Source organism: Erythrolamprus reginae, chromosome 1 (assembly GCF_031021105.1).
Source record: "Erythrolamprus reginae isolate rEryReg1 chromosome 1, rEryReg1.hap1, whole genome shotgun sequence".
In the NCBI taxonomy this organism is placed as follows: domain Eukaryota; kingdom Metazoa; phylum Chordata; class Lepidosauria; order Squamata; family Dipsadidae; genus Erythrolamprus; species Erythrolamprus reginae.
This window is the reverse complement of record NC_091950.1, coordinates 312000317-312025108: the sequence shown is the minus strand read 5'-3', so window position 1 is coordinate 312025108 and position 24792 is coordinate 312000317. Positions and strand designations below refer to the sequence as shown.

The 24792-nt window shown below is 39.7% G+C and overlaps 1 protein-coding gene across 2 annotated transcripts; it reads left to right on the top strand.

The window, feature by feature from the left end:
* Positions 1–1514: 1514 nt before the first annotated feature.
* Positions 1515–24792, top strand: LOC139157126 (pantetheinase-like). 2 transcript variants are annotated; one of them, XM_070733542.1, is made up of 8 exons: positions 1515–1748; positions 7733–7965; positions 8046–8176; positions 15263–15455; positions 17383–17674; positions 20022–20389; positions 21842–22012; positions 24282–24792. In XM_070733542.1, exons 2-8 carry the CDS (start codon positions 7750–7752, stop codon positions 24432–24434), a joined length of 1524 nt encoding a protein of 507 aa, XP_070589643.1. In that variant the 5' UTR covers positions 1515–1748; positions 7733–7749; the 3' UTR covers positions 24435–24792. The 2 variants fall into 2 exon arrangements, with proteins under 2 accessions (XP_070589643.1, XP_070589642.1); XM_070733541.1 differs by lacking the exon at positions 1515–1748 and having other exon boundaries at positions 7638–7965.

Genomic DNA, 24792 nt, shown 5'->3' with positions numbered 1-24792 from the left:
TTATATTTTTCTTATATTCAGAAATGTTCAATTTAGTTTATCAAACCTTTTGGGGGAAAATTCCTTAGGGATTTGTAGCCTTAAAAAATAGAAATTGACACGAAATTCAGAAAGGATGGGGGGAGGGGCTTTTTGATAAAAATAAAAATATAAGTCTCAATTTTTCCAGTTAAATTTTCATATCATTATGTTCATAAATGTTCAAACTAGTTTTCCAGTTGAAAAAGATTTCAAAAAGATCAAATTCAAGTACCTAAAAAAATTATTTTTGGTCCGGTCACATACGAACAGAAACAGACTCAAAGTGATGATTTTTTTTGCCCAGAAAACAATTAGCCACTACCCCAAAAATATTTTTTGATGATCAGCATTGTTAAATTGAGTAAATGAATGCCTAAGATTTTAAAAAATATTTCGGATTTGGAGCATAAAAAAATAAAAAGTGAAAATGGTTGCAAGCAGCCGAGGGGGGGGGGAGGCCTTATTTCTGATTTTAAAAAACCAATAAGAATCATTTTTTTCAGTTCCTTTATATTTTTCTTATATTCAGAAATGTTCAAACTACCAATCCCACACCAACTTTAGTAAAATAGAATGGATTTTGCAAGCAAAACTATCCATAAATTGAAAAAAAATCACAAAAACGGGGGGGGGGCATGCATTATATCCGCAAAATAAACCAATAAGGATTAATTTTTTCATTTCAATTTTCATATCATTGTGTGCAGAAATGTTCAGACTACTTTCCAAGTGAAAAAAGTTTTCAAATTGACCAAACATAAGCACTTCAAATGAAGAGTTTTTGGTCCGGGTCATATGTGACCCGAACAGAAGATTAGGAAGTTTTTTTGCCCAGCAAAAACTAAGGCCCCCCCCCCCCCAAAAAAAATTCTCATAGAGAGAACCCATGAAATGATGAAAAGTCATGAAATTTCAAGTTTCAGATATGCAGGGAAAATTTTTTACAGGGACTCAAACGTGGCTTCAGGTCACATACGACCCGAACAGAACAGCAGTTAAACCAACATCAGTTCTTAAATAGTTTTCACAAAAGTCAGATGTCCAAATGCCAGCTCTATGTTGGTTGAGGCAGGCAGGATTCCCTTGGGTACCATTTGTTGGGGGACAAGGGAAAAGGAGGGTTTTGCCCTCCCTTTCTGCTCAAGATCCCCATGGACAATTGGTGAACCACTGTGTGACACAGAATGCTGGACTCGATGGGCTTTGGCCCGATTCAGCATGGCTCTTCTTATGTTCTTATGTTTTAAAGTTAATCACTTTTCCCCATAATAAATGAATTAAAACATCTCCCAATGTCTAGTTATTAAGAAATCTGTTTCCAGAGGGGCGATTTTAAAATACAATAATTTGTATTTTGTTGTTTTTTCCATTCTAACTTAGCAGTTGGCACTTCCTTATATTCATCTACAATACATATGTACTGTATGTATATAGTTGCCCAACTGCTCTCTTTCTATGCCAGATTGAAATTATAAGCAACTTTGTTTCTCCCTGAAAAGAAACAGACAAAAGTCTGAGAGGTCTAATCAGTATACAACAGCTTGTATTAGGTGTCTAGTAGTATTAGGAAAGCAATGGCTTAATTATTAGCTGGACTCAGACAAGAGCAACAGACAGTCCAATAAAAACCAATAATTACCTTCCAGTCATTCATTCAGGCAGCGCTCTGGACAACCTCTGGTCTTTTGGAATGAGGAAATAGAAGCAGAAGTTGCAAAAGAAAGCTGGTGAGTGGAACACGTTTGAATGTTATCGGCTTTTTGTTTTGCTCTTTGTTTTATTTCTAATTGAGACAACTTATTCCATTGTAAATTTTTCTTTAAAAGTATTCCCGCTTGCCTAGATAAGAGAGAGGCAAACTGAGGCAATAGAATTAATTTGGGGAGACTATACTTGACTCTAATGGGAATAGTTGTGGCTATCATATTGGGCCATAAATAGCTTTTGAGAAGGGTCAGTTGTAACTTTGGTCATTAAGTAACCCAGTTGATGACTGCATTGTAATCTAGATCAGTGTTTCCCAACCTTGGCAACTTGAAGATATCTGGACTTCAACTCCTAGAATTCTGGGAGTTGTGCATTTCTGCACACAATGATATGAAAATTGAAATGAAAAAAGTAAATCTTATTGGTTTATTTTGCGGATATAATGCATGCCCCCCCCCCGTTTTTGTGATTTTTTTTCAATTTATGGATAGTTTTGCTTGCAAAATCCATTCTATTTTACTAAAGTTGGTGTGGGATTGGTAGTTTGAACATTTCTGAATATAAGAAAAATATAAAGGAACTGAAAAAAATGATTCTTATTGGTTTTTTAAAATCAGAAATAAGGCCTCCCCCCCCCCCTCGGCTGCTTGCAACCATTTTCACTTTTTATTTTTTTATGCTCCAAATCCGAAATATTTTTTAAAATCTTAGGCATTCATTTACTCAATTTAACAATGCTGATCATCAAAAAATATTTTTGGGGTAGTGGCTAATTGTTTTCTGGGCAAAAAAAATCATCACTTTGAGTCTGTTTCTGTTCGTATGTGACCGGACCAAAAATAATTTTTTTAGGTACTTGAATTTGATCTTTTTGAAATCTTTTTCAACTGGAAAACTAGTTTGAACATTTATGAACATAATGATATGAAAATTTAACTGGAAAAATTGAGACTTATATTTTTATTTTTATCAAAAAGCCCCTCCCCCATCCTTTCTGAATTTCGTGTCAATTTCTATTTTTTAAGGCTACAAATCCCTAAGGAATTTTCCCCCAAAAGGTTTGATAAACTAAATTGAACATTTCTGAATATAAGAAAAATATAAATGAACTGGAAAAAATGGTTCTTATTGGTTTATTTTTGCCACAAAAGGGCCAACCCCCCTCGGCCTTGCTGTGTGCCATTATTGTCACTTTTTATACATATTTGGCTAGAAATATTTGGAATATCCTTTTGAAAATCAACCACATTGTAGCCAGAGAACTAATTTTATGAAACAAATCCATTTTACTAAAAAAAAGTATGTAAGTTTGAAATTAACAGCATAATTTTTATATAAATTGAAATAATTGAACACGGGGGGAGGCATACATTTATGTGCAAAATAAACCAATATGCATCAATTTTTCCAGTTCAATTTTCATATCATTATGTTCAGAAATGTTCAAGCTACCAATCCCACACCAACTTTAGTAAAATAGAATGTATTTCGCTAGCAAAACTATCCATAAAGTGAAGACTATTTTAAAAAAGGGGGGGCATGCATTTCATCAACAAAATAAACCAATATGCATCACTTTTTCCAGTTCAATTTTCATATCATTATGTTCAGAAATGTTCAAGCTACCAATCCCACACCAACTTTAGTAAAATAGAATGGATTTTGCAAGCAAAACTATCCATAAATTGAAAAAAAATCACAAAAACGGGGGGGGATGCATTATATCCGCAAAATAAACCAATAAGAATTACTTTTTTCATTTCAATTTTCATATCATTGTCTAGAGGGCCTAGATTTCAACCTATATCAGTGATAACAAACCTATGGCACGTGAGCCATAGGTGGCATGTGGAGTCATATTGGAGGGCATGTGAGGTATGACGCTATGTCAGCTCCATGCACATGAGTTGGCTAGCCAACTGATTTTCAACCTTAGAGAAGGCTGTTTCGTCCTCCAGAATCTTCAGGGAAGCTTCCTTGAAGCCCCAGAGTGTGAAAAATAACCCAACAGGCAAATTGGAAGTTTGGAAAAACAGACTTCCGGTTTGCCTGCTGTGCTGTTTTTCACCCTCCAGAGGCTTCAGGGAAGCTTCCTGGAACTCCGGAGTGTAAAAAAAAACACAACGGACAAACCGGAAATCCCTTTTTCTAAATTTCCAGTTTGTCTTTTTTAACTGATCCAGGCTTCAGTGAAGCCTGTGCGCATACGAAGGGGGCAAAGCAGGTGGGATGTGCATGCATGGGGGGTGGGGTGGAAGGAATGGGTTTGGGCACATGCCCATGTGCTAGTATATGCACACACACCCTTTTGGCATGTGAACAAAAAAAAAAGTTCTCCAGCACTTGTCTATATTTAATATTGGAATATTTATAGAAAAGATTGTACAATATTCCTTTTTTTCTTAAAGAGGAAGCACACTAAGAGCACAACACTATGTCTGTTTGCTCAGATTGACTCCAACCATATGGATTCAAATGTTTGTTTCTTCCTCTGAGACATTTGAATTGGAATCAAAACACAGAAATACTGTTGGAAGCATAAAAAGTTCAAAGTGCAGTTATTGATTTCAAGAAACCCTATCAGAGCTCAACAGCTGAAAGTACATTATTGAGGATCATCTGATTAGATATAGGATCTTTCCAAACACTCTGTCTTCACTTGATCTACCTTTTCAATCTTGTTTTCTCTCTCCCCAAGTTATAAGGACGTGGCAATGGCCTCCTCTTCATCTTTACAGCATTTTGAACTTCAAAGAGCACTTTTACTAAATCAGAAGTGAATGCAATGAAAGAAAAGCAAAGTCTGAAGAAAAAGGGATGCAAGATACAGTACCTATTACAAAGTAACCATTTCCAGTCCATTTCTCCTGCAAGATCAGTGAGATGTTATCTTTATTTCGAACAGGCAACAGTATAGATTGATGAAACTGGATGGTTTTGCAACTCAGATAGCAAGCTGCATAAGGCAACAAATAAATAAATAATCATGATTGGAAGCTGCTGGGCTTAATTTTCAGTGATTAAGCTATCTGTATTCTCAAGCACATTCCTTCCCCAATAAAAGTTTTTCGTGTGTAATTTTTCAATGTATACTTTTTTTTTACCTCCAGTTTTTGCCTGATGGACAGATGATAAGTAAGAAAGGCCTGTCAAAACCAAGCTAAATAGTTTGGTGTTGAGGAAAGCTGATGAAATCTATTCCTGGGTGTGATCCACATAGCCAATTACATGCTCTTGCAAAAACAAATTCTATAATAAACTGTTTGCTGATTCACTTCATGACTCTGCATGTTTTTGACTGGTGAACCTGTTTCTTGCACTCCTTTTTCAGTTTAGGAAATCATGTTTTTCCTTTAAACCAAAACCATTTATTTTAATGTGCAAAAGTTAGCCCTTTTGGCAGGGGTGGGTTCCAATGTTTTTTTACTACCATTCTGTGGGCCTGGCTTGATGGCCATGTGACTGAGCAAAAGTGAGTGAGAGTGGCTTTGCAGTCATGTGACTCGGTCCGGTGGCTTGGGGATCATGTGACTAGGTGGTCATGTGCCTGGGTGGGCATGGCCAATTTGACATCACCCATGTAAAGAGTTAGGGTACCTGGCCTCTTCTCACCTCAAAGGCCTCAATGAGATACAATTTCCCTGTCTATTTACTACTACTGAACATCCCAAATATACTATTTAATCCAATGTATATATGCCATATGTGTACATACTGTACATATTACTCACAGGCACACAAAAAGATAATTATCCACTATATATATTTTATATCTATGCACGCACACACACACACCTCTAAAACTACGCATTCAATCTCACTTACTACATTTGGAAAAATGCACTCAGAGTCCACTTTCTGCCACACATTTAACAATAACTTCTGTACATTAAAACATTACACATGCCTTCAGATGTTCTTCCCTAGCTTGCACATGACTATTAGAGCCAGGAAATGTCATGATTGAGTAAAATATGGTGAAATTGACTTAACAACACTTGCTTAGCAACCAAAATTTTGATCTCAATTGTCATAAATGAAAGACCTTCCTGTGCACAGCAGTCTGCCTTCCTCTGCACAGCAGTCTGCCTTCCTCTGCACAGCAGTCTTGTCCTAGTAAACTCCTTTTCCTTTGTGGCAATTTTCCTCCCTGTTAGAGGCACCAAAATAATCCAGACAATGTAAGGTTTTCTCCTGCTGCACAGGGTTGGACTAGATGACTTCTGAGATATCTTCCAGCCCTGAATTGCTGTGCTGTTTCAAAGGGTTTTCTGAAGCCATGCCTATTGGCAAGATTCCTTCCTTCCTTCCTTCCTTCCTTCCTTCCTTCCTTCCTTCCTTCCTTCCTTCCTTCCTTCCTTCCTTTCTCTTTCTTTTTTCTTTCTTTTTCTTTCTTTTTCTTTCTTTCTCTCTTTTTCTTTCTTTCTATTGTTCTTTTTCTTTCTTCCTTTCTTTCTCTCTTTCGTTCTCTCTTTCTTTCTATTGTTCTCTTTCTCTCTCTTTCTCTCTTTTTCTTTATCTTCTTTTCCTTCCTTCCTTCCTTCCCCCCCTCTGTCTCTCTCTGTCTCTCTATCTCTCTCTTTCTCCCTCTCTCCCTTCTTTTCTCCCTTTCTGTGAAGAACCCCTGAAGGTCTTCGGTAGCAAGAAAAAACACACAGATGTTTTGAAACTGAGAACCTAGCCGTTGGTCATCAGGCATTCTTAGAGCTGTTGATTAGCTTAGAACGATAGTTTCCTGCACCTGTGAGTGTTTCTTTCTCCATTTTGGGCCTAGCAACCTTTCCTACAGCTCCCTGGAAACCAAAAGATGCAGCACCTTCCACATCCTGTTTTGGGCCTAGCAAGCCTTTCTACTGACCCGGGGAGCCAAAAGGGGTGTGGGAGGGGTGCTACATCTCCACAGGCCCCATATTGGGCCTAGCAAGCCTTTCTACAACTTTGGGAGCCAAAAGTGGTGTGTGAGGGGTACTACATCGCCACAGGCCCCATTTTGGGGCTAGCAAACCTTTCTACAGACCCTGGGAGCCAAAAGGGTGTGTGAGGGGTGCTACATCTCCACAGGCCCCATTTTGGGCCTAGCAAGCCTTTCTACAGACCCAAAAGGGGAGTGTGGGGGGACTCCGCAACCCCCCATGCCCTAGCAAACCCTCCTACAACCCCTGGGAGCCCAAGGAGGTGAGGGGGGCACTCCCACACACACCATGATGGGGTGTACGCAGTGGGGTAGCGAAAATGGAACTCCACCCCAGAGTACCCAATTTGCATTGAAAGATGTTGAAAGAATATGCAGGGCATCCTACATAAGCCACAGTGTGGTAGTAAAAATTTTGGTAGCCCTTCAATGGGCCTAGCAAGCCTTCTTTCAGGGGTGGGTGTGAAAAAGAACTCCGGAGTGTGAAAAAGAACTCCGGAGTGTGAAAAAGAACACAAGGGACAAACGGGAAATCCCTTTTTCTAAATTTCCAGTTTGTCTTTTTTAACTGATCCAGGCTTCAGCGAAGCCTGTGCGCATACGTAGGGGGCAGAGTAGGTGGGATGTGCATGCATGTGGGAGGGAGAAGGAATGGGTTTGGGCAGATGCCCAAGTGCTAGCATATGCACACACACCCTTTTGGCATGTGAACAAAAAAACAAAGTTCTCCAGCACTTGTCTATATATTAAATATTGGAATATTTATAGAAAAGATTGTACAATATACCTTTTTTTCTTAAAGAGGAAGCAGACTAAGAGCATAACACTATGTCTGTTTGCTCAGATTGACTCCAACCATACGGATTCAAATGTTTGTTTCTTCCTTTGAGTCATTGGAATCAAAACATAGAAATACTGTTGGAAGCATAAAAAGTTCAAAGTGCACCAAAGAGTTATTGATTTCAAGAAACCCTATCAGAGCTCAACAGCTGAAAGTACATTATTGAGGGTCATCTGATTAGATATAGGATCTTTCCAAACACTCTGTCTTCACTTGATCTACCTTTTCAATCTTGTTTTCTCTCTCCCCAGGTTTTAAGGACGTGGCAATGGCCTCCTCTTCATCTTTACAGCATGCTTTTATTTTTCTACTCCTGGGCAGCCTCAGGATTTTAGCCCTCGACAAATATACCGCAGCAGTATATGAACATGGAGTCATACAGGCAAAATCCACATTGAAGCCTGTTTCCTCTGAAGAGGCCTTAAAATTGATGAACCAAAACATAGAGATCTTAGAAGATGCCATCCAAAAAGCAGCAAAGCAGGTACTACTAGCTAATATGCATTTGTTGGTAAAATGGTTGTCCTGCAAGGGAAGGAGCTTTACCTTTATTTCTTTTGACAGGGAGCACATATCATTGTGACCCCAGAAGATGGCATATATGGATTTTTCTTCACCAGAGAGACCATTTATCCTTACCTTGAGGACATCCCAGATCCACAGGTCAACTGGATTCCGTGTACTGATCCTGAAAGGTATCTTGTGCTTTACTTTTGTGTAGTCTCAGTTTAAAGGTATTTGAACGTGGTAGCCTTCTCTTAGGTTTGTCTTTTAGTATTACAATGTTCACCCTGAATTGGGCAATGTGTCTTGAAGGAAGAAATGACAGTTCCATTGCTGCATGCCATTTAGACATCCATTAGACCTCACCTGTTACCATCTGTATATACCGGTATCCTCCAGATAAATTGAGCTATAGTCTTCATCGACCCTGACCAGCATGGCAATATGTTGTTTCTTGCTTACTATCTATCTATCTATCTATCTATCTATCTATCTATCTATCTATCTATCTATCTATCTATCTATCTATCTATCTATCTATCTATCTATCTTACAACATTAATAAAAATACAATATTAATAATACAAAGCGATAAAAAGAAGTCGAACTTTATCTAAAACTAAAACATTATCTAAAACTAAAACCCCATAAAAAATATTTTAAAAGGCAGTCACAATCATAAACATGTACACCATTCATAGAATTGGCCATCAAGGATGTAAATTTATAGTCCCCAGGCCTGCCGACAAAGCCAGTACGGACATCGGGCGGAACTTGGTTCCATAAAGCCGGGACAGCCACAGATACTTGTTTGTTTGTTTCTCACACTTTTTTTTTAATCACCCTTTGACCTCAGAGAGGGGTTCTAGAATACAATTTAACCAATAAAATGAATAATTAAAAATAATAATATTATTTTAAAAACAATATATAAAACAATTACAAATTACAAAAAATTGGAGAATATGCCAATATCTGTCAGATACATAGATGGATTTAATCTAAACTGAAATAATTGTTAGCAATTATTGTTGTTGTTGTTGTTGTTGTTGTTGTTGTTGTTATTATTATAATTATTATTAATTACTGGTAGATTTGTATGCCGCCCTTCTCCGTAGACTCGGGGTGGCTCACAGCAATAACAAGAACAATATACGGTAACAAATCTAATAATTAAAAAAACTAAATAATTAAAAAAACCTTATTTAAAATAAAACATACAGTCAAACATACCATGCATAAAATATATAGGCCGGGGGAGATGTCTCAATTCCCCCATGCCTGACTGCAAAGGTGGGTCTTAAGACATTTACGAAAGGCAATGAGGGTGGGTGCAATCCTAATCTCCGGGGGGAGCTGGTTCCAAAGGGTCGGGGCCACCACAGAGAAGGCTTTTCTCCTGGGTCCCACCAGCCGACATTGTTTAGTCGATGGGACCCAGAGAAGACCCACTCTGTGGGACCTAACTGGTCGCTGGGATTCGTGCGGCAGAAGGCGGTCCCGGAGATATTCTGGTCTGATGCCATGAAGGGCTTTATAGGTCATAACCAACACTTTGAATTGTGACCAGAAACTGATCGGCAACCAATGCAGACTGCGGAATGTTGGTGTAACATGGGCATACTTAGGGAAGCCCATGATTGCTCTCGCAGCTGCATTCTCCACGATCTGAAGTTTCTGAACATTCTTCAAAGGTAGCCCCATGCAGAGAGCGTTACAGTAGTCGAACCTCGAGTGGATGAGGGCATGAGTGACTGTGAGCAGTGACTCCCGGTCCAGATAGGGCCGCAACTGGCGCACCAGGCGAACCTGGGCAAACGCCCCCCTCGCCACAGCTGAAAGATGTTTCTCTAATGTGAGCTGTGGATTGAGGAGGACGCCCAAGTTGCGGACCCTCTCTGAGGTGGTCAGAGAGTCCCCCCTCAGGGTAATGGGTGGACAGATGGGATTGTCCTTGGGAGGCAAGACCCACAGCCACTCCGTCTTATCAGGGTTGAGTTTGATACAATACAATACAATAATTAGGGCCTGAACACATATTTATAGCAAACTTTCTCCATAGTGCTCAGGCAATGCATCGAATCTCTGCTTCTGTTTTTATAACCACTCAAAGAATAGGATGGAAAATGATATCTGCTTCAAAATTCCCCAAAACGTTCGCAACAAAATGCAAATTTAAATTTAAGCCAGCATCAGATATGCCAAGCTATGCATATGCATCCATTGCAGTCATTCATTCCCATTTTTAAGTATGTTATTCTCATAGTTAACTCTGCTTGCTAAGGTGTTCAGTTGAAGAGTTTTAGCTACACTTGAAATGCTTAACTTTTCAAGTGCAGCTAAAGACAGTTAACTGCTTCCATGAAACTCAGTATGAATCGCAAAGAAATTTTTTCCTTCAAAACTTGCTGCTCCAAAGAAAAGCGCAAGCAATGCATTGGCAGAACCAGCTACATCTAGTTTCTTACCCATCCTAATCTCTTGAAGACACCTTAAGAAACCAGGCATTTTTTATTTATTTATTTATTTATTTATTTATTTATTCATTTGTCCAATACACAAGTACATAGGAAGAAAATAGACATGTGATAATATAAAAAGAGTGAAAGTGGGCTTAGAGGAGAGGAAATATGACAGGAAGAGAATATATAAGCTAGGTGAGAGAAAGGAAAGACAATTGGACAGGGGACGAAAGGCACACCAGTGCACTTATGTACACCCCTTACTGGCCTCTTAGGAATCTGGAGAGGTCAATTGTGGAGAGTCTGAGGGAGAAGTGTTGGGGGTTAGGGGTTGACACAATTGAGTCCGGTAATGAGTTCCACGCTTCGATAACTCGATTGTTGAAATCATATTTTTTACAGTCAAGTTTGGCGCGGTTCGTATTGAATTTGAATTTGTTGCATGCTCTTGTGTTGTTGCAGTTGAAGCTGAAGTAGTCATTGACTGGTAGGATATTGCAGCATATGATCTTGTGGGCAATACTCAGATCGTGTTTTAGACGCCGTAGTTCTAGGCTTTCTAGGCCTAGGATTGTAAGTCTATTTTCGTAGGATATTCTGTTTCGAGTGGAGGAGTGAAGGGCTCTTCTGGTGAAATATCTTTGGACATTTTCAAGGGTGTTGATGTCTGAGATGTGGTATGGGTTCCAGACAGATGAGCAGTAGTCTAAGATGGGTCTGGCAAAAGTTTTGTAGGCTCTTGTGAGTAGAGTGAGATTGCCTGAGCAGAAGCTACGTAGGATCAGGTTAACAACTCTAGAGGCTTTTTTGGCGATATTGTTGCAGTGGGCTTTAGCACTTAGGTCATTCGATATTAGTATTCCAAGGTCTTTAACAGAATGTGGGTTAGCCGTGAGTGGTTGTTTATTCAGTTCGTATGTGCGGTTAGGATTCTTTTTGCCAATATGGAGGATAGAGCATTTGTTGGTTGATATTTGAAGTAGCCAGGTGTTAGACCAGTTTGAGACAAAGTCCAGGTTTTTCTGGAGGGTGAGTGTATTATCAGTGGTGCTGAAAAGTTTCACATCATCGGCAAAAAGAACACAGTTGCTTTCAATATGGTCACAGAGATCATTGATGTAGAGAATGAAGAGGGTAGGACCTACTACGCTTCCCTGGGGACCGCCGCATATGACAGGGGTGGGGGTGGAGATGGCGCTACCAATTTTGACAATTTTTTGCCTATTTGACAGGAATGCAGTAATCCAGTTGTGGAGTTGTCCTGAGATGCCATAGGATTTGAGTTTTAGGAGTAGTTTGTCGTGGACCACTGAGTCGAAGGCTTTGCAGAAGTCTATATAAATTGTATCAATGGATTTGCCTTGGTCGAGGAGGGTAGTCCAAATGTTTTTGCAATGAAGTAGTTGTAGGTTGCAGGATAGTTTCTTTCTGAATCCAAATTGTTTGTTTGAGAGTAGGTTATTAGAAGGGTCTCCTTTTTTGAAAATGGGGATGACTATTGCTTTTGACCATAGCTTGGGGAGCGTGCTGGTCCTGAAGGAATTTTGGAAGATGATGCTTAGGGGTTCAGCAAGAGCAGAAGAAAGTTTCCTTAGGAAGTATGCACAGAGACCGTCTGGTCCGGTAGATAGGGAGGGTTTGAGGTCACGGATTGCTTTTTCTACATTGTCTACAGTGAAGACAATTTGAGTTAGGTTTTTTAGTGGGTTAGAGGTGCGATTTGCGAAGATGGGGCAAGAACCATTGCTTTTGACAAAAACAGAGCCGAAAAAAGAGTTGAAGAGGTTGGCCTTGGTTGGGTCATCATGGTATTCTTTGTTATTGGGACCTACGAGTGGTGGAATAGGTCTGGAGTCATTGAGTTTGTTGTTGACGAAGTTATAGAAAGCACGGTTAGACTTGGTGCGAAGGAGGCTTTCCTCTTGCTTGCTGTGGTAGTTGAGGCATTCTGCTCTTATTCTTTGGCATATGCTTTTGTAGCGGACTTTAAAGTTGGTTACTGGGCTTTTTTTGTTTCTATGCCAAAGGGATTTTTTTTTGGTTTGTAGTTTCTTTATCGAGACAGGTATGTTATTTTTTTGTTTGCCTCTGGAAGAAGTGAGTGGCACGGGTAGTTCGATAAGCCTTTTGATTTGGAGTAAAAACATATTGTAGAGATCATCAGTTGTGATGCAGTTAGAGAACAAGTATTGCCAGTTAAGGATTGAGAGATAGTTGGCTTTCCTGAAAATGTACGTAGGCGCCGCATACTTCAGGTGAGTGTTTAGATGATGTAGGTTGAGGTTGAAGTTGATCGTGCTGTGGTCGCTGTTGGAGAAGGGTTCTTTTGTGTGCAGTCCATAGATAGCACTTTTGCTGTTGCAGAATATGAGATCGAGACAGTTGTTGAGTCTGGTGTTGTTTGATACTAATTGTTCTAGTCCTAGGCTGGTGACGGCATTATAGATGGCGGTATGTATAGGTTCAGTGGAGCATTCGTTTAGTGACCAGTTGATATGTGGTAGGTTGAGGTCACCAAGGAAGATAATGGGATGGGGGCAGGAGGTTGCCCAAGTTAGGAGGGAGGTTAGTTTAGTTGCATGGGTGATGTCGTAGTTTGGAGCTCTGTAGCACAGAAGGAAACGGAGTGTAGTGTTGAGGGAAATGTCACAAACTAGGCTTTCAGGGAGAATGAGATCTTGTGTAGCTTGAATGTTTTTTAGGTTTAGTGAGCTTTTGTAGAATATGGCTACACCACCCCCTCTGCGGGAGTCGCGGTCTGCATTTTGTCTGCATTTTGCCCCTCACTTAGCAACTAGGTATTGTCATTTCCCCCACCCCTGCTACATTTTAATGCCTTGATCAAAAACACATTTTGGCACAAGGAAAAGGCAGCATTTGGCAACCCAACATAATTTGGCAAAAAAAAAGGAAGTCTTGAGGACAGAATCTCATTTAACAGAGAAAAGCAAAGCAAAAGCAATCCCCCCTGGAAGGAGGGGGGATGGTGTCTCTTAAAAGCCAGAATTTTTTAACAGAATGAAATTATTTTTGATTACCAAGTGTTTATCATACCCATTTCTTATAAAAGCCACCAAGACCATAATTTTTAATGTTTTATCCTTTTTAGAATGGTTTTAAATTAATTATCTATATTAATTGGATTTAGACATGTTATTGTATATTGTTTTTTATTGATGTGTTGTGAGCTGCCCCGAGTCCATGGAGAGGGGCAGCATACAAGTCAATTAAGTAAATAAGTAAATAAGTAAATAAGTAAATAAGTAAATAAGTAAATAAGTAAATAAGTAAATAAATAAATAACTTATGAAAAGGATAGAACACATTTGCAAGTGTTTGTCTTTTTTATTAAGAAAAAGTCTGGGAGGAAGAGGAGAAGGAGGAGACAGAGAGAGAGTGAGTAGGTAGAGGTAGATAGGTCATGATTGTTTAGATGGGGATAGATAAATTAAATAAATACAGTAACTTAACTGGTTTTGTTTAATCTCTGCCCTTATCAGCAGTGGGTTGCTCCCAGTTCGGCCCACTTTTAAGAAGAACCAGCGTTAGAAGGCACCACCCACCCACCTGGAACGTTGTGAGAGTGTGTGAACTGGTAGTAAAGGGTTTTAGAACCCACTATTGGCCCTGATGTGTGTTTAAAGTCTCATTGCTGAAAATAGCTGGTCAGGAAAGGGAGCAATTTGGAGTGGGGAAGAAACTGGAAATATTGGTTACATTATTTAAGCTATTATTTGCTTATCTGTATTTTATTAAATAAACTATAATTTGATGATTAAGGCTGCATAGATTATGATTTACAAATTACAGTTATGGATTCACACAATATCAAACAAATAACTTTATAAATTGCATGTTGTACATTTATAAACAACCTACTAAATTATATCATTGTTACTTCAACGTATCTCTCAGTAGAGTTACCAAAAGGATTCAATTCATCTTTTCCCCAGTGATCTGGTGTTCCACTGACTGAGAGCACCATATTACTTGCCGTATCTTTTCCTCTTCAGTGAAAAAAACATCTTCCTGAATCAATTTCAAATAGAAATACAGTGATACCTCGTCTTACGAACTTAATTTGTTCCGTGACCAAGTAGAAAAGTTCATAAGAAGAAGCAATTTTCCCCATAGGAATCAATGTAAAAGCAGATAATGTGTGCAATCCCATCCCAAAAGACACCCCTTTTGCCGTGCACCGCTGGGAAACCCCACCTCCGGACTTCCGTTGCCAGCCGAAGTACCTGTTCTTGCATTGCTGGGATCTCCCTGAGCCTTCCCTCGCTGGGATTGAATGCAGCGAAAGCAGAAATGAAGGGAATCCCAGTGAGGGGAGGCTCAGGGAAATCCCAGCAATGCAAGAATGGGCGCTTTGGCTGATAACGGGTCTGGAGGTGTGGATTCCCAGTGAGGGGAGGTTCAGGGGAATCCCATCACTTTGGCTGACGACGGAAGTCCAGAGGCGGGGCATCCCAGCTGCAGCGGCTTGGGTTCGTAAGGTGAAAGTAGTTCAGAAGGAGGCAAAAAAATCTTAAACACTGGGTTCGTATTATGAAAAGTTCGTATGAAGAGGCGTTCGTAAGATGAGATATCACTGTATAGCTGGAAGGAAAAAGATTTCACAGCATGTAAAGCTCACCTTCTCCAATAATCATAATTCTTTTCTTCTTCTATTTTGTATTTTAAAAGAAATAACCTTGCTACTGATTTGTTGCCTGCTTTGGTGTCTCTTTCTGTATTACATCCTCCAACATGGAGATAAGTTAGTAGAATTTAATTGTACTAATTCTTCAGTTCTGTGACCTTCACATTTAGATTTGGACCTGCTCCAGTCCAAAAAAGACTGAGCTGTTTGGCCAGGGACAATTCAATCTATGTGGTTGCCAATATGGGTGATAAGAAGAATTGTAGTTATATAGACCCAAAGTGCCCCCACGATGGCCACTATCAATACAACACAAATGTTGTGTTTGATTCAGAGGGAAAGCTGGTGGCACGATATCACAAGGTAAGGTTGCAAATTTCATACTTTATTTTTAAGAACTGGTTATTTCTTCATGAACCCCACATAAACATAAGCACATCAGCTTATACGTTAATTTTATTTAGAACACCAGAGGATGAATATGTCCACTATTCCAACTTTGAGATTTCAGAGGGATAACAAATTTCCTATAGCAAATGTGATTTAATATAACAGATATATAGGGTAGAAGAGAATTTTGGGCATCTGGATAAAATGTAGTTCTAACTTGGCAGATCTTCCTTCCTTCCTTCCTTCCTTCCTTCCTTCCCTTTTTTCTCTCTCTTTTTCTTTCTTTATTTCTTTCTCTTTCGTTCCTTCATTCTTTCAATTCTTTATTTTCTCTTTTTAGTTTCCTCTTTTATTACAGAAATGTAGTGTACGTAAAATAATACAAAAGTAAAAATACATTAAAGATAAAAATAAACTTAAAAATGGAAAAGAGAAAAATAAGTAGTATCCACAATCTTAACTCTTCATATTAAATGTGGGAATACTGTAATATTGCTCTGTCTTCTCGTTTTTTACAATACAAAGATATTCCAAAATTGACTAACACACATACTGTCAGGCCGAAGCCATCATGTGGAGTTAGACATTTCAGCCTGTCACGGCATAAGGGGGAATAGGAGGGGTAGTGAGTAGTTAGTGGGAAAATTACTAGACACAACCAAAGATTCCTTTCTTCGAGCCAAGGTCACCATTTGTTCTGCCTCAACTGAAGATAAAAGGAAGTTGATTAACCTCTGCACACGGACTGGCTCTCATGATGAACTTGTGGGTGTGGGGATGTAAGATGAACCTTAACCTAGGTGGGATTCTGGGAAGTATTCAGAATTGAAATTTGATGTCAGCGTTCCAAATAGCACCTGAGAAATAAATCAAGTACCATTCCAATTCTCTCAATCAGCGCTTGATTTATTAACAGAACCATGTTGGTTACGCCATAGCCATTCTGATTCTGAATACTTTATTCTGTACAAAGTTGAATGTGCACAATTGATTGTCAATCAGTTGCTTCCTAAGTGGACAGTTTTATTTCACAGAAGTTTGATTTACTTGGAGTTATATTGTGTTGTTTAAGTGTTCCCTTTATTTTTTTGAGCAGTATACATTATCAATAGGCACAGAAGTTCTGGGAAACCACACAACCAGAATGGAAGTTTTGGAATTTCCACCCCTCTTATTTTAAAATGCATTACAGTGATCCCCCGAGTTTCGCGATCTCGATCATTGCGAAACGCTATATCGCGATTTTTCCACCCGATGACGTCACTCCCTTCCTTTCTCATCTTTCTTTCTCTCTCTCTTTCTCTATCTTGCTTCTTCCTCTCTCACATTCTCTTCCTCCCTCTCTCATCTCTTTCTTTCCTTCTCTCTCTTTCTCTATCTCTCCCCCTCTTGCTCTCGAGCGGCAAGCGAGCAGCCGGGCGGGCGGGCGAACGGGCAAGCGGCAAGCGATCTTGGGGTTTCCCCTTTGCCTGGGCGGCGGGAAGACCCAGGGAAGGTTCCTTCGGCCGCCCAACAGCTGCTGGGCAACGGGGAAACTCCATCTTCGGCTCCTCACTGCTGCCGCGCTGCGGAGCAGATTAGCTGTTGGGCGGCCGAAGGAACTTTCCCTGGGTCTTCCCCGGGTTTTCCCCGCCGCCCACACGCAAACTCCACCATCTGCGCATGTGCGGCCATGGAAAAAGGGGCGCGCATGCGCAGATGGTGTTTTTACTTCCGCACCACTACATCGATTATTGCGAGGGGTCATGGAACGGAACCCTCGCGATAATCGGGGGATCACTGTACACTTTCACCTTCAATTCAAATGACTTATAGGATGCCGTTAAGTTAGAATTGTATTGTTCATACCTTTATTGAAAAACACCTCACCTGTTCCCTAAATGTGTTATCTTTTTAATAGTTTAACCTGTTTGAAGTGGAGCATCAATTTGATTTCCCTAAAGAGCCTGAACTTGTGACCTTCGATACTGCCTTTGGAAAATTTGGCCTCTTCACTTGCTTTGATATTCTTTTCCATGATCCCGCTATAACCCTTGTAACCCAACTCTCTGTGGACACCATTCTTTTCCCAACAGCGTGGATGAACGTCCTCCCACATTTAACTGCTATCGAATTCCATTCGGCTTGGGCCATGGGCATGCGTGTCAATTTTCTGGCAGCTAATACCCATATTCCCATCTATAATATGACAGGTAATGTACTGGTTGAGATAAAAGTTTTGATTGGTGTTTGGTTCTATTCACCAGGCAGTTGAGAACCTCCAGCTGGTTGAACAGTCTTTTCTTTGAGAAATCCTTTAATGCCCACTTGCCAAAATTAAGATATGCTGGTGTCATCCAAGCAGACAGAATTTCATACAAGAGGGAAGGTACTGCCTCACAGTTCCCAGCAGCTGATCAGGGTTGGCCTTCTCGACCAAACAATGTCGGCTGGTGCGACCGCTTGGGAGGGCCTTCTCTGTGGTGGCTCCGGCTCTCTGGAACCAGCTTCCCCCAGAAATCTGTACCGCCCCCACTCTTCTGGATTTCTGGAAACCCTTAAAATCCTGGCTCTGTCAGCAGGCCTGGGGTCGCTGAACAATAGCATCCATCTCCGACCTAGAAGTGATGAATATTTTTTATTATAGGGTTTTTAAAAAATTGTTAACATTGTTTTTATTTACTGTATGCTGCCTAGAGTCTGACAGGAGTTGGGTGGCCTATTAAATTTAATAAATTAAATTAAACTAAAATCAGTGTAGCATACAGAGTACAATCTTATTCTTTCTTTATTGTGCCTCTACAAATAATCTCCAATTAGGTGTGTAAACAGTAATAGCCTATGAATGAAGGTGAATATATATGATCCAAGATAATGTTGCAGGATCCAATCTGGGTTGGTCAATGGGACCAGCAGTTTTGCCCTTCCAGCAAGCCAAATCTCACTCAAGGACACGCACGAGAGCGAGATTTTGGTGATTTTCGACAATATTTTTGCTTCTGCACATGCATAGAAGCAAAAAAAATCACCAAAAATCACTGAAATTTTGCTGTCACATGAGATTTGGCTTCCTGAGCATGCGCAAAAGCCAAATCTTGCACCGATAGGCATGCATACAACTGATGGGCATGTGTGCTTTCATGACAGCTTTTGAGGGTGCTCCAGTAAGAGGTAAGTCAAGCAGCCCATCACTGCCTAGGAGGGGAGGAATTGGTAGTAGAAACAAATAGCCAACAACTTAATAGCCAGTCATTAAACACCCCAATCAGCATCTAAAAATCCACCCCAATCAGCATCTAAATCAGCATCTAAATCAGCATCTAAATCCACCCCAATCAGCATCTAAATCAGCATCTAAATCCACCCCAATCAGCATCTAAAAATCCACCTACAACAGGCACCATTAAATATCACACACAGAACAGCCCAAAGCACACACTCATGCTAGAAAGAATTTCCCTGAGGATGGGTTTCAGTATGAATCCAAAAGCTTGGAAGACAAAACTGCTGGTCCAGGGGCTGATCCTGCAGTAATAGCCAAGTTTCGCTTTGTTTCTTTGAATTACTGATCATAAATAAAAATTTTCTTCAAATTTTTGTTGGAGCCTGGAACTCCACTGGTTTTTTAAGCATAAGATATTGTTATGTACGGACAACTATGAACTGTCAGTGAACAGCAGCAGGGTTCCCTCTAATTTTTTGGGGGGGGTGGGCGGAAAAGTATAGTGACTGGGCGGCACAGAAATAATAAATGAATGAATGAATTAATGAATGAACGAACAAACAAACAAACAAACAAACAAACAAATAAAAAACCCACCCTGTTTTGCCTCAGACAATTTCAAAATAAAATACTGTACTGTGTGTCTATAACAGTGAGCTCATAATAGGGCAACTCTATCAATATCAAAATGCCACTTAAATAGTTGAGCTAGTTTCAAACTAGATTTTGATTTTCTTTCTCTCTTCCTTACTCCCATTCTTTTTCTTTCTCTTTTCCTTCCCCTCTTTTTTCTATCTGTTTCTCTCTCTTCTTCTCTTCCTCTCTCTCTCCTTCGCTCTCACTCTTTCCCTCTCGGCTTCTGGGCAGGTTTCGAAAACTCTGAGTTGATGATGATTTTTAAGTGAGCGATTGCTCACTGCTCAGCTTAGAGGGAACTATGAACCGCAGCCTTCAGGGAAACCCTTAAAAGCAGTTTTCCTGAAGCCTGCCGGCCATTGACAATTGTTCATAATTACCGCCGCCTGATTAGCCAATCAGTATGCAGATCAATTGGATATATGTCCGTATATAACAGGTATATTCTTCCTATTCTATTCTTGCTCATCAGAGTGGAAAAAGGGAAATAGAAGGCCGATGGGATGAATTCTTGGGTATATGAATATATTTTCTAGTCTTTTATCAGAGTTAAAGATAATTTTTATCAGAGTTAAAGAGAACTTTGGGATGGTGGTGTTTTTCTTAAATATATTTGGGGGGTAGGGTAGAAGAAATAATGTATACCGTATGTCTTGCAAAGACAAGATCAGAAAAATGGCTTTTATTCTTGTCATTTTTAGGCAGTGGTATCTACACACCATCCGGATCGAAAGTCTGTCATTATGACGCAGAATCGATGAATGGGCAACTTTTGGTTGCTGAAATCTATTCCCATCCTTCTCGTTTTCCCACTCCTCTGCCTACTGTTAACTGGAGTTCGTATGCCACAACTGTTGAAGGGTTTCACGAGGATCCTTTTTTTGGATTTATTTTCCATGATAACTTCACCTTATGTCGCCTTGAAAAAAAAGCTGGCAATCTTACAGTGTGCCAGAAAAGTCTTTGCTGCCATTTAAGCTACAGGATGACACAACAACAAGAAGATGAGCTTTACGTGCTAGGGGCGTTTGATGGTCTTCATGAGGTTGAAGGACAATATTACTTACAGGTATTCTTTTATTCATGGGTGGAAACGCTAGACAGAAAGATGAAAGACTAGATGCCTACTAAATCTGCAGGTTGTTGTCTAGAGAAACTTCAGCACTTTATTCTCATTATCTCGCTTGGAATAATTATCTAGTTTCAATATTCGATCACTTTGTGACTGTGTGATGCACTTGATGAATGAATGTCTCTATTAAGAGGAATAAAAGTAAATCCTCTATTTCTTACTCCTGGATGACAGAGGGAACTGTTCCATACACAGAGTTCTGGAAACTTTACCATGCCTTGTAGGAAGCTGACACTGACTGCCATATGAATAGGACCAGTATTTAGTTTCATCCTTTAATTATCTGGATTCTAATTAATGAGCCATATATCCATTGATGACTGGTAGTTAATTAAGCAAGAATACATTGCAAGGATATACTTGGATAATGGTCACTGGATGTATTGATAAGGAGTCAATAAACTATAAATATTTGGATAGAGGGCAAGGACCCACCCAATGCTATTAGCACAGATTTAAGCATTTGTATTGCACAGAATGCTGGCCGACCTATACACTACATTTGATGGCTCACTGGAGCCTACCAAATCTAGGGAACCAGAAGTTGTGCTTGAGATGATAGGCTGTTTCTCCCAAGCTGAGGTCCACCATAAATTTGGGATTTTGTAATGAAATAAATATGCAACCATCTAGGAACAGGCCTTTCCAGTGGTGGCTCCGGTGATGGTATTCCTCTTTGGAACAGATTTTTCTCAATTAGCTTTGACTATTCCTTCATCTCACTTTACCTTCCCTTCCTTCTATGTCAGTAATGACGAACCTTTTTGGCACTGAGTGACAACAACTGGAATATTCATGCATGTGCCTGCGCTGGAGTGCCGAAAACCCCCAAACCAGCCAGCTGGTGTGTTTTGCAGGCCATTTTCAGGCCTTTTTCCAATGCTCCAGTGCTTGTAAACATCAGCGGACGATGGCACACATGGTGGCTGAAAAATCCTTTTTGGGTGGGAGTAGCAATGAAAACAAGCCTGCAAGCCGTGAAGAATTGGGAAGATCATTAGCACCTAGTTGGGGCTTGGGGGGAAGCTTCAAAAAAGCTACATTTGGAGTCTAAGACTCACCCAAATTTCCAGCCTCTTTTAGTGGGGGAAAGATGCATCTTATACTCTGAAAATTATGGTATATAGCTGCAAGCCCTTGATTACCGTGACACCAGGAACTCCTTGTGTGCTAAGTTGAAGTTGTGCTTTTATCTGCTAGTTCCGGAATCAACAATCAGTAGGGCTTCTTCCCCCAGCCCCCAACATTCTCATGAGTGTGTTCCACAAATGTTCCTTGCTATGGAGGAAATTAAAACAATGGTTTGCAGTTTCTTTTCTGATAGTAGCAACTTGGTTCCTCCATAGTGAGTACGTCTTCAGGTGTTGTTTGGTTTTCTTCTCCTTCCAGATCTGCACATTGCTGAAGTGCGGAAATAGGAACCCTGAGAGCTGCGGTCAGGCAACCACGACTGCAGAATCCTATTTTGACTTCTATTCTCTCAGTGGCACATTTGGCACAAACTACGTCTTCCCAGAGGTTTTACTCAGTGGGATTCGTTTGGCCCCTGGATTGTTTCAGGTAAGGTGACATTTTTTTAAAAAAAAATTACGATTTTATTCAATGTGTTGAAATCTAACATACAAGTGAAAAGGAAAGTATTGGGGGAAATGGGGGAGAGAAAGGAGGGAAGAAAAAAAATGTGGGATGAAGGGGAAAAGAAGAAGAAAAGCATTGTCTTCTGACTCTATTTATCACAGTAGAATAGCATCATAACATGACAAAATCTCGACCTCTCACATTTATGTTGATGGAGATTGTCAGTCATCCAGGTCATGGTTGTCCCAAAGGTACTTTTTCAAGAGACAACTGGACTTTCTAATTTTTCTTTGAAGATGTTTCGCTTCTTGTCCAAAACTTTTCTTCAGCTCTGACCCACCATCCAGATAGAGCTGAAGAAGCTTCTTGGATGAGAAGCGAAACATCTTCAAAGAAAAAAACAGTAAGTCCAGTTGCCTCTTGAAAAAGCACCACTGGGACTCTTACTTTTACATAATATTAACTGATCACCTGAACCAAAGTTTCAAAGTTTCCGGTTTATTTCCATCTCAAAAACAACATCCAGAACATTTTCCAAGTAGAAAGAAAATGGAATACATAATTTTTTCTGGATTAGAGCAGTTAATTTAGCCACCTCTGATAGTTCCATCGGTTTTCCTGCCATTCGTTGCCATTGTGGGGATTAATGGATCTTTCCATTTTTGTGCATAAAAGCATTCTGGCTGCTGTCAAGGTGCAAATTTCCAGATGTTTTTCAAGTTATTTTGTCCATTGAAATGAAAAGTTCCTGATTTAATTTTTATATTCATTTTAAGAATCTTAAAATATGAATCGTACCCCAGTACTTTCCCATCTTAAGTATACAAATATTGTTATGGTGGGTATGAACCAAACTGGGCTTGAATAGAACTGCAGAAACAAATTGCTTAATAAGCCTCAGAAGGAGAAGATGTTTTGATCACTATTTTGGAATTGGGAGAAAAACAAAGCTTCCCATTGTGTTGTTTTTTACTTGAGTACGTTGTTTGATAGATGAGTTTGGGTCGAGGCTATACCACATTGTTAAATGCATAGAGTAGAGATTGGTCTACATGTTGTGTGTGTATATGCGTGTGTGCATGTGTATGTATAAAAAGTTTATCTGCCTTGGAATATGGGCCCTAGTGGGGCCGAGAGGCAAAAAGGAAGCTGCATGCTCCTCCCATATTTGGGTATACCAGGGTGACTAAACAAAACACACATTTTCATACTGCAAAAAAGTCATAAAATTGGGCACAATTACGGTTGTAAGCTGAGGAGTACCTGCATCAGTATAGTGTGATAAAAGAATACATAATAAAATCTATCTTTTTTTTATGTACACTGAACACATTTGCACCAAAGACAAATTCCTTGTGTGTCCAATCACAATTGGCCAATAAAGAATTCTAGTCTAATCTATGATTTTAGATTATGTCATATATAATAGAGTAGAATGCCTTTTTCTAAATACTCAACTTTTAAACTGTTTTGTTGCGAGTAAGCAATTTGTATTAAACACATTGTATGGCTTCAGAAATTGCCTGAATGTTGCCAAAATAAGATCCATCAGATGATGTTTATCCTATGTTTTTTTTTCACATAGACTTTAAAATCCCATGGCTAATTGTGGCTTCTCCACATTTATTGAATTCCAGAATGGGAAACTTGTAAATATTAGAAATTGCTTCATTACATCTCCCAGCAGCCATAATCCACATGTCCGCTGAGTAGAGGTCCTGTGACTATTTCTCCATCTTGATTCACTTCAGTAATATCTACACCGGGAGTGTAAAACTCAATTTCATTGAGGGACGCGTGAGGGTTGACTTTGGGGAGCTGGGGAGAGGCATAGCCAGGGTCAGGGTGGACATGCCCATTTTTTGGCTGGGATGGCCTCCTGCAGCCTTCTGACAGCAAAAATGGAGCACAGTGTGGTCACTTTCAGCTGCCTCCCATGAGTTGTTGTTGTTGTTATTATTATTAATAATAATAATATTAATAATAATATTATTAATATGGATCTGGCCCACACGCCTTGAGTTTGACACTCCTGATCTATACTGATTAGCAGTGGCTCCCATAGTTGGGAGTCTTTCCCACCCTTATTCAAATATGAGGGTTGTCACTCTGGGATCTTCTTTATACTATATCATAAAAACTACGTCTCCTCTTAATCTGCTCCTTTAAAAATGCCTTAATTCAGGAAATAGGAGAAATGTATACCTTATTTGGCTAACTGTATTACTGAAATTCTTTCATTCATTCCTAGGTTTTGGAAGATGGACAACTAATCAGTCAGAACGATACTCCTCAGGCTGTTTTAACTGTGACACTTTTTGGAAGATGGTATGACAAGGATCCTCCATCTACACACATTCACAATGCAACCACAGTCCCCAATGAGATTAATTCCACTGTTTAACAAATTTGATAGTTTTACTGTTACATATTTCCATGCTTCGAGTTGTCGAACATGGAACTCATTACCAGACTTAATAGTGTCAACCCCAACCCCCAACATTTCTCCCTTAGACTATCCACAATTGACCTCTCCAGGTTCCTAAGAGGTCAGTAAGGGGCGTACATAAGTGCACTAGTGTGCCTTTCGTCCCCTCTCCAATTGTCTTTCCTTTATCTCATATATCATATATATTTTCTTTCTTTCATATATCTTCTCCTCGATTTTATATTTTTCTTTATATATATTACCTCATATCTATTCTCTTCTATATGTATTGTGTATTGGACAAAATAAATAAATAAATAAATAAATAAATAAA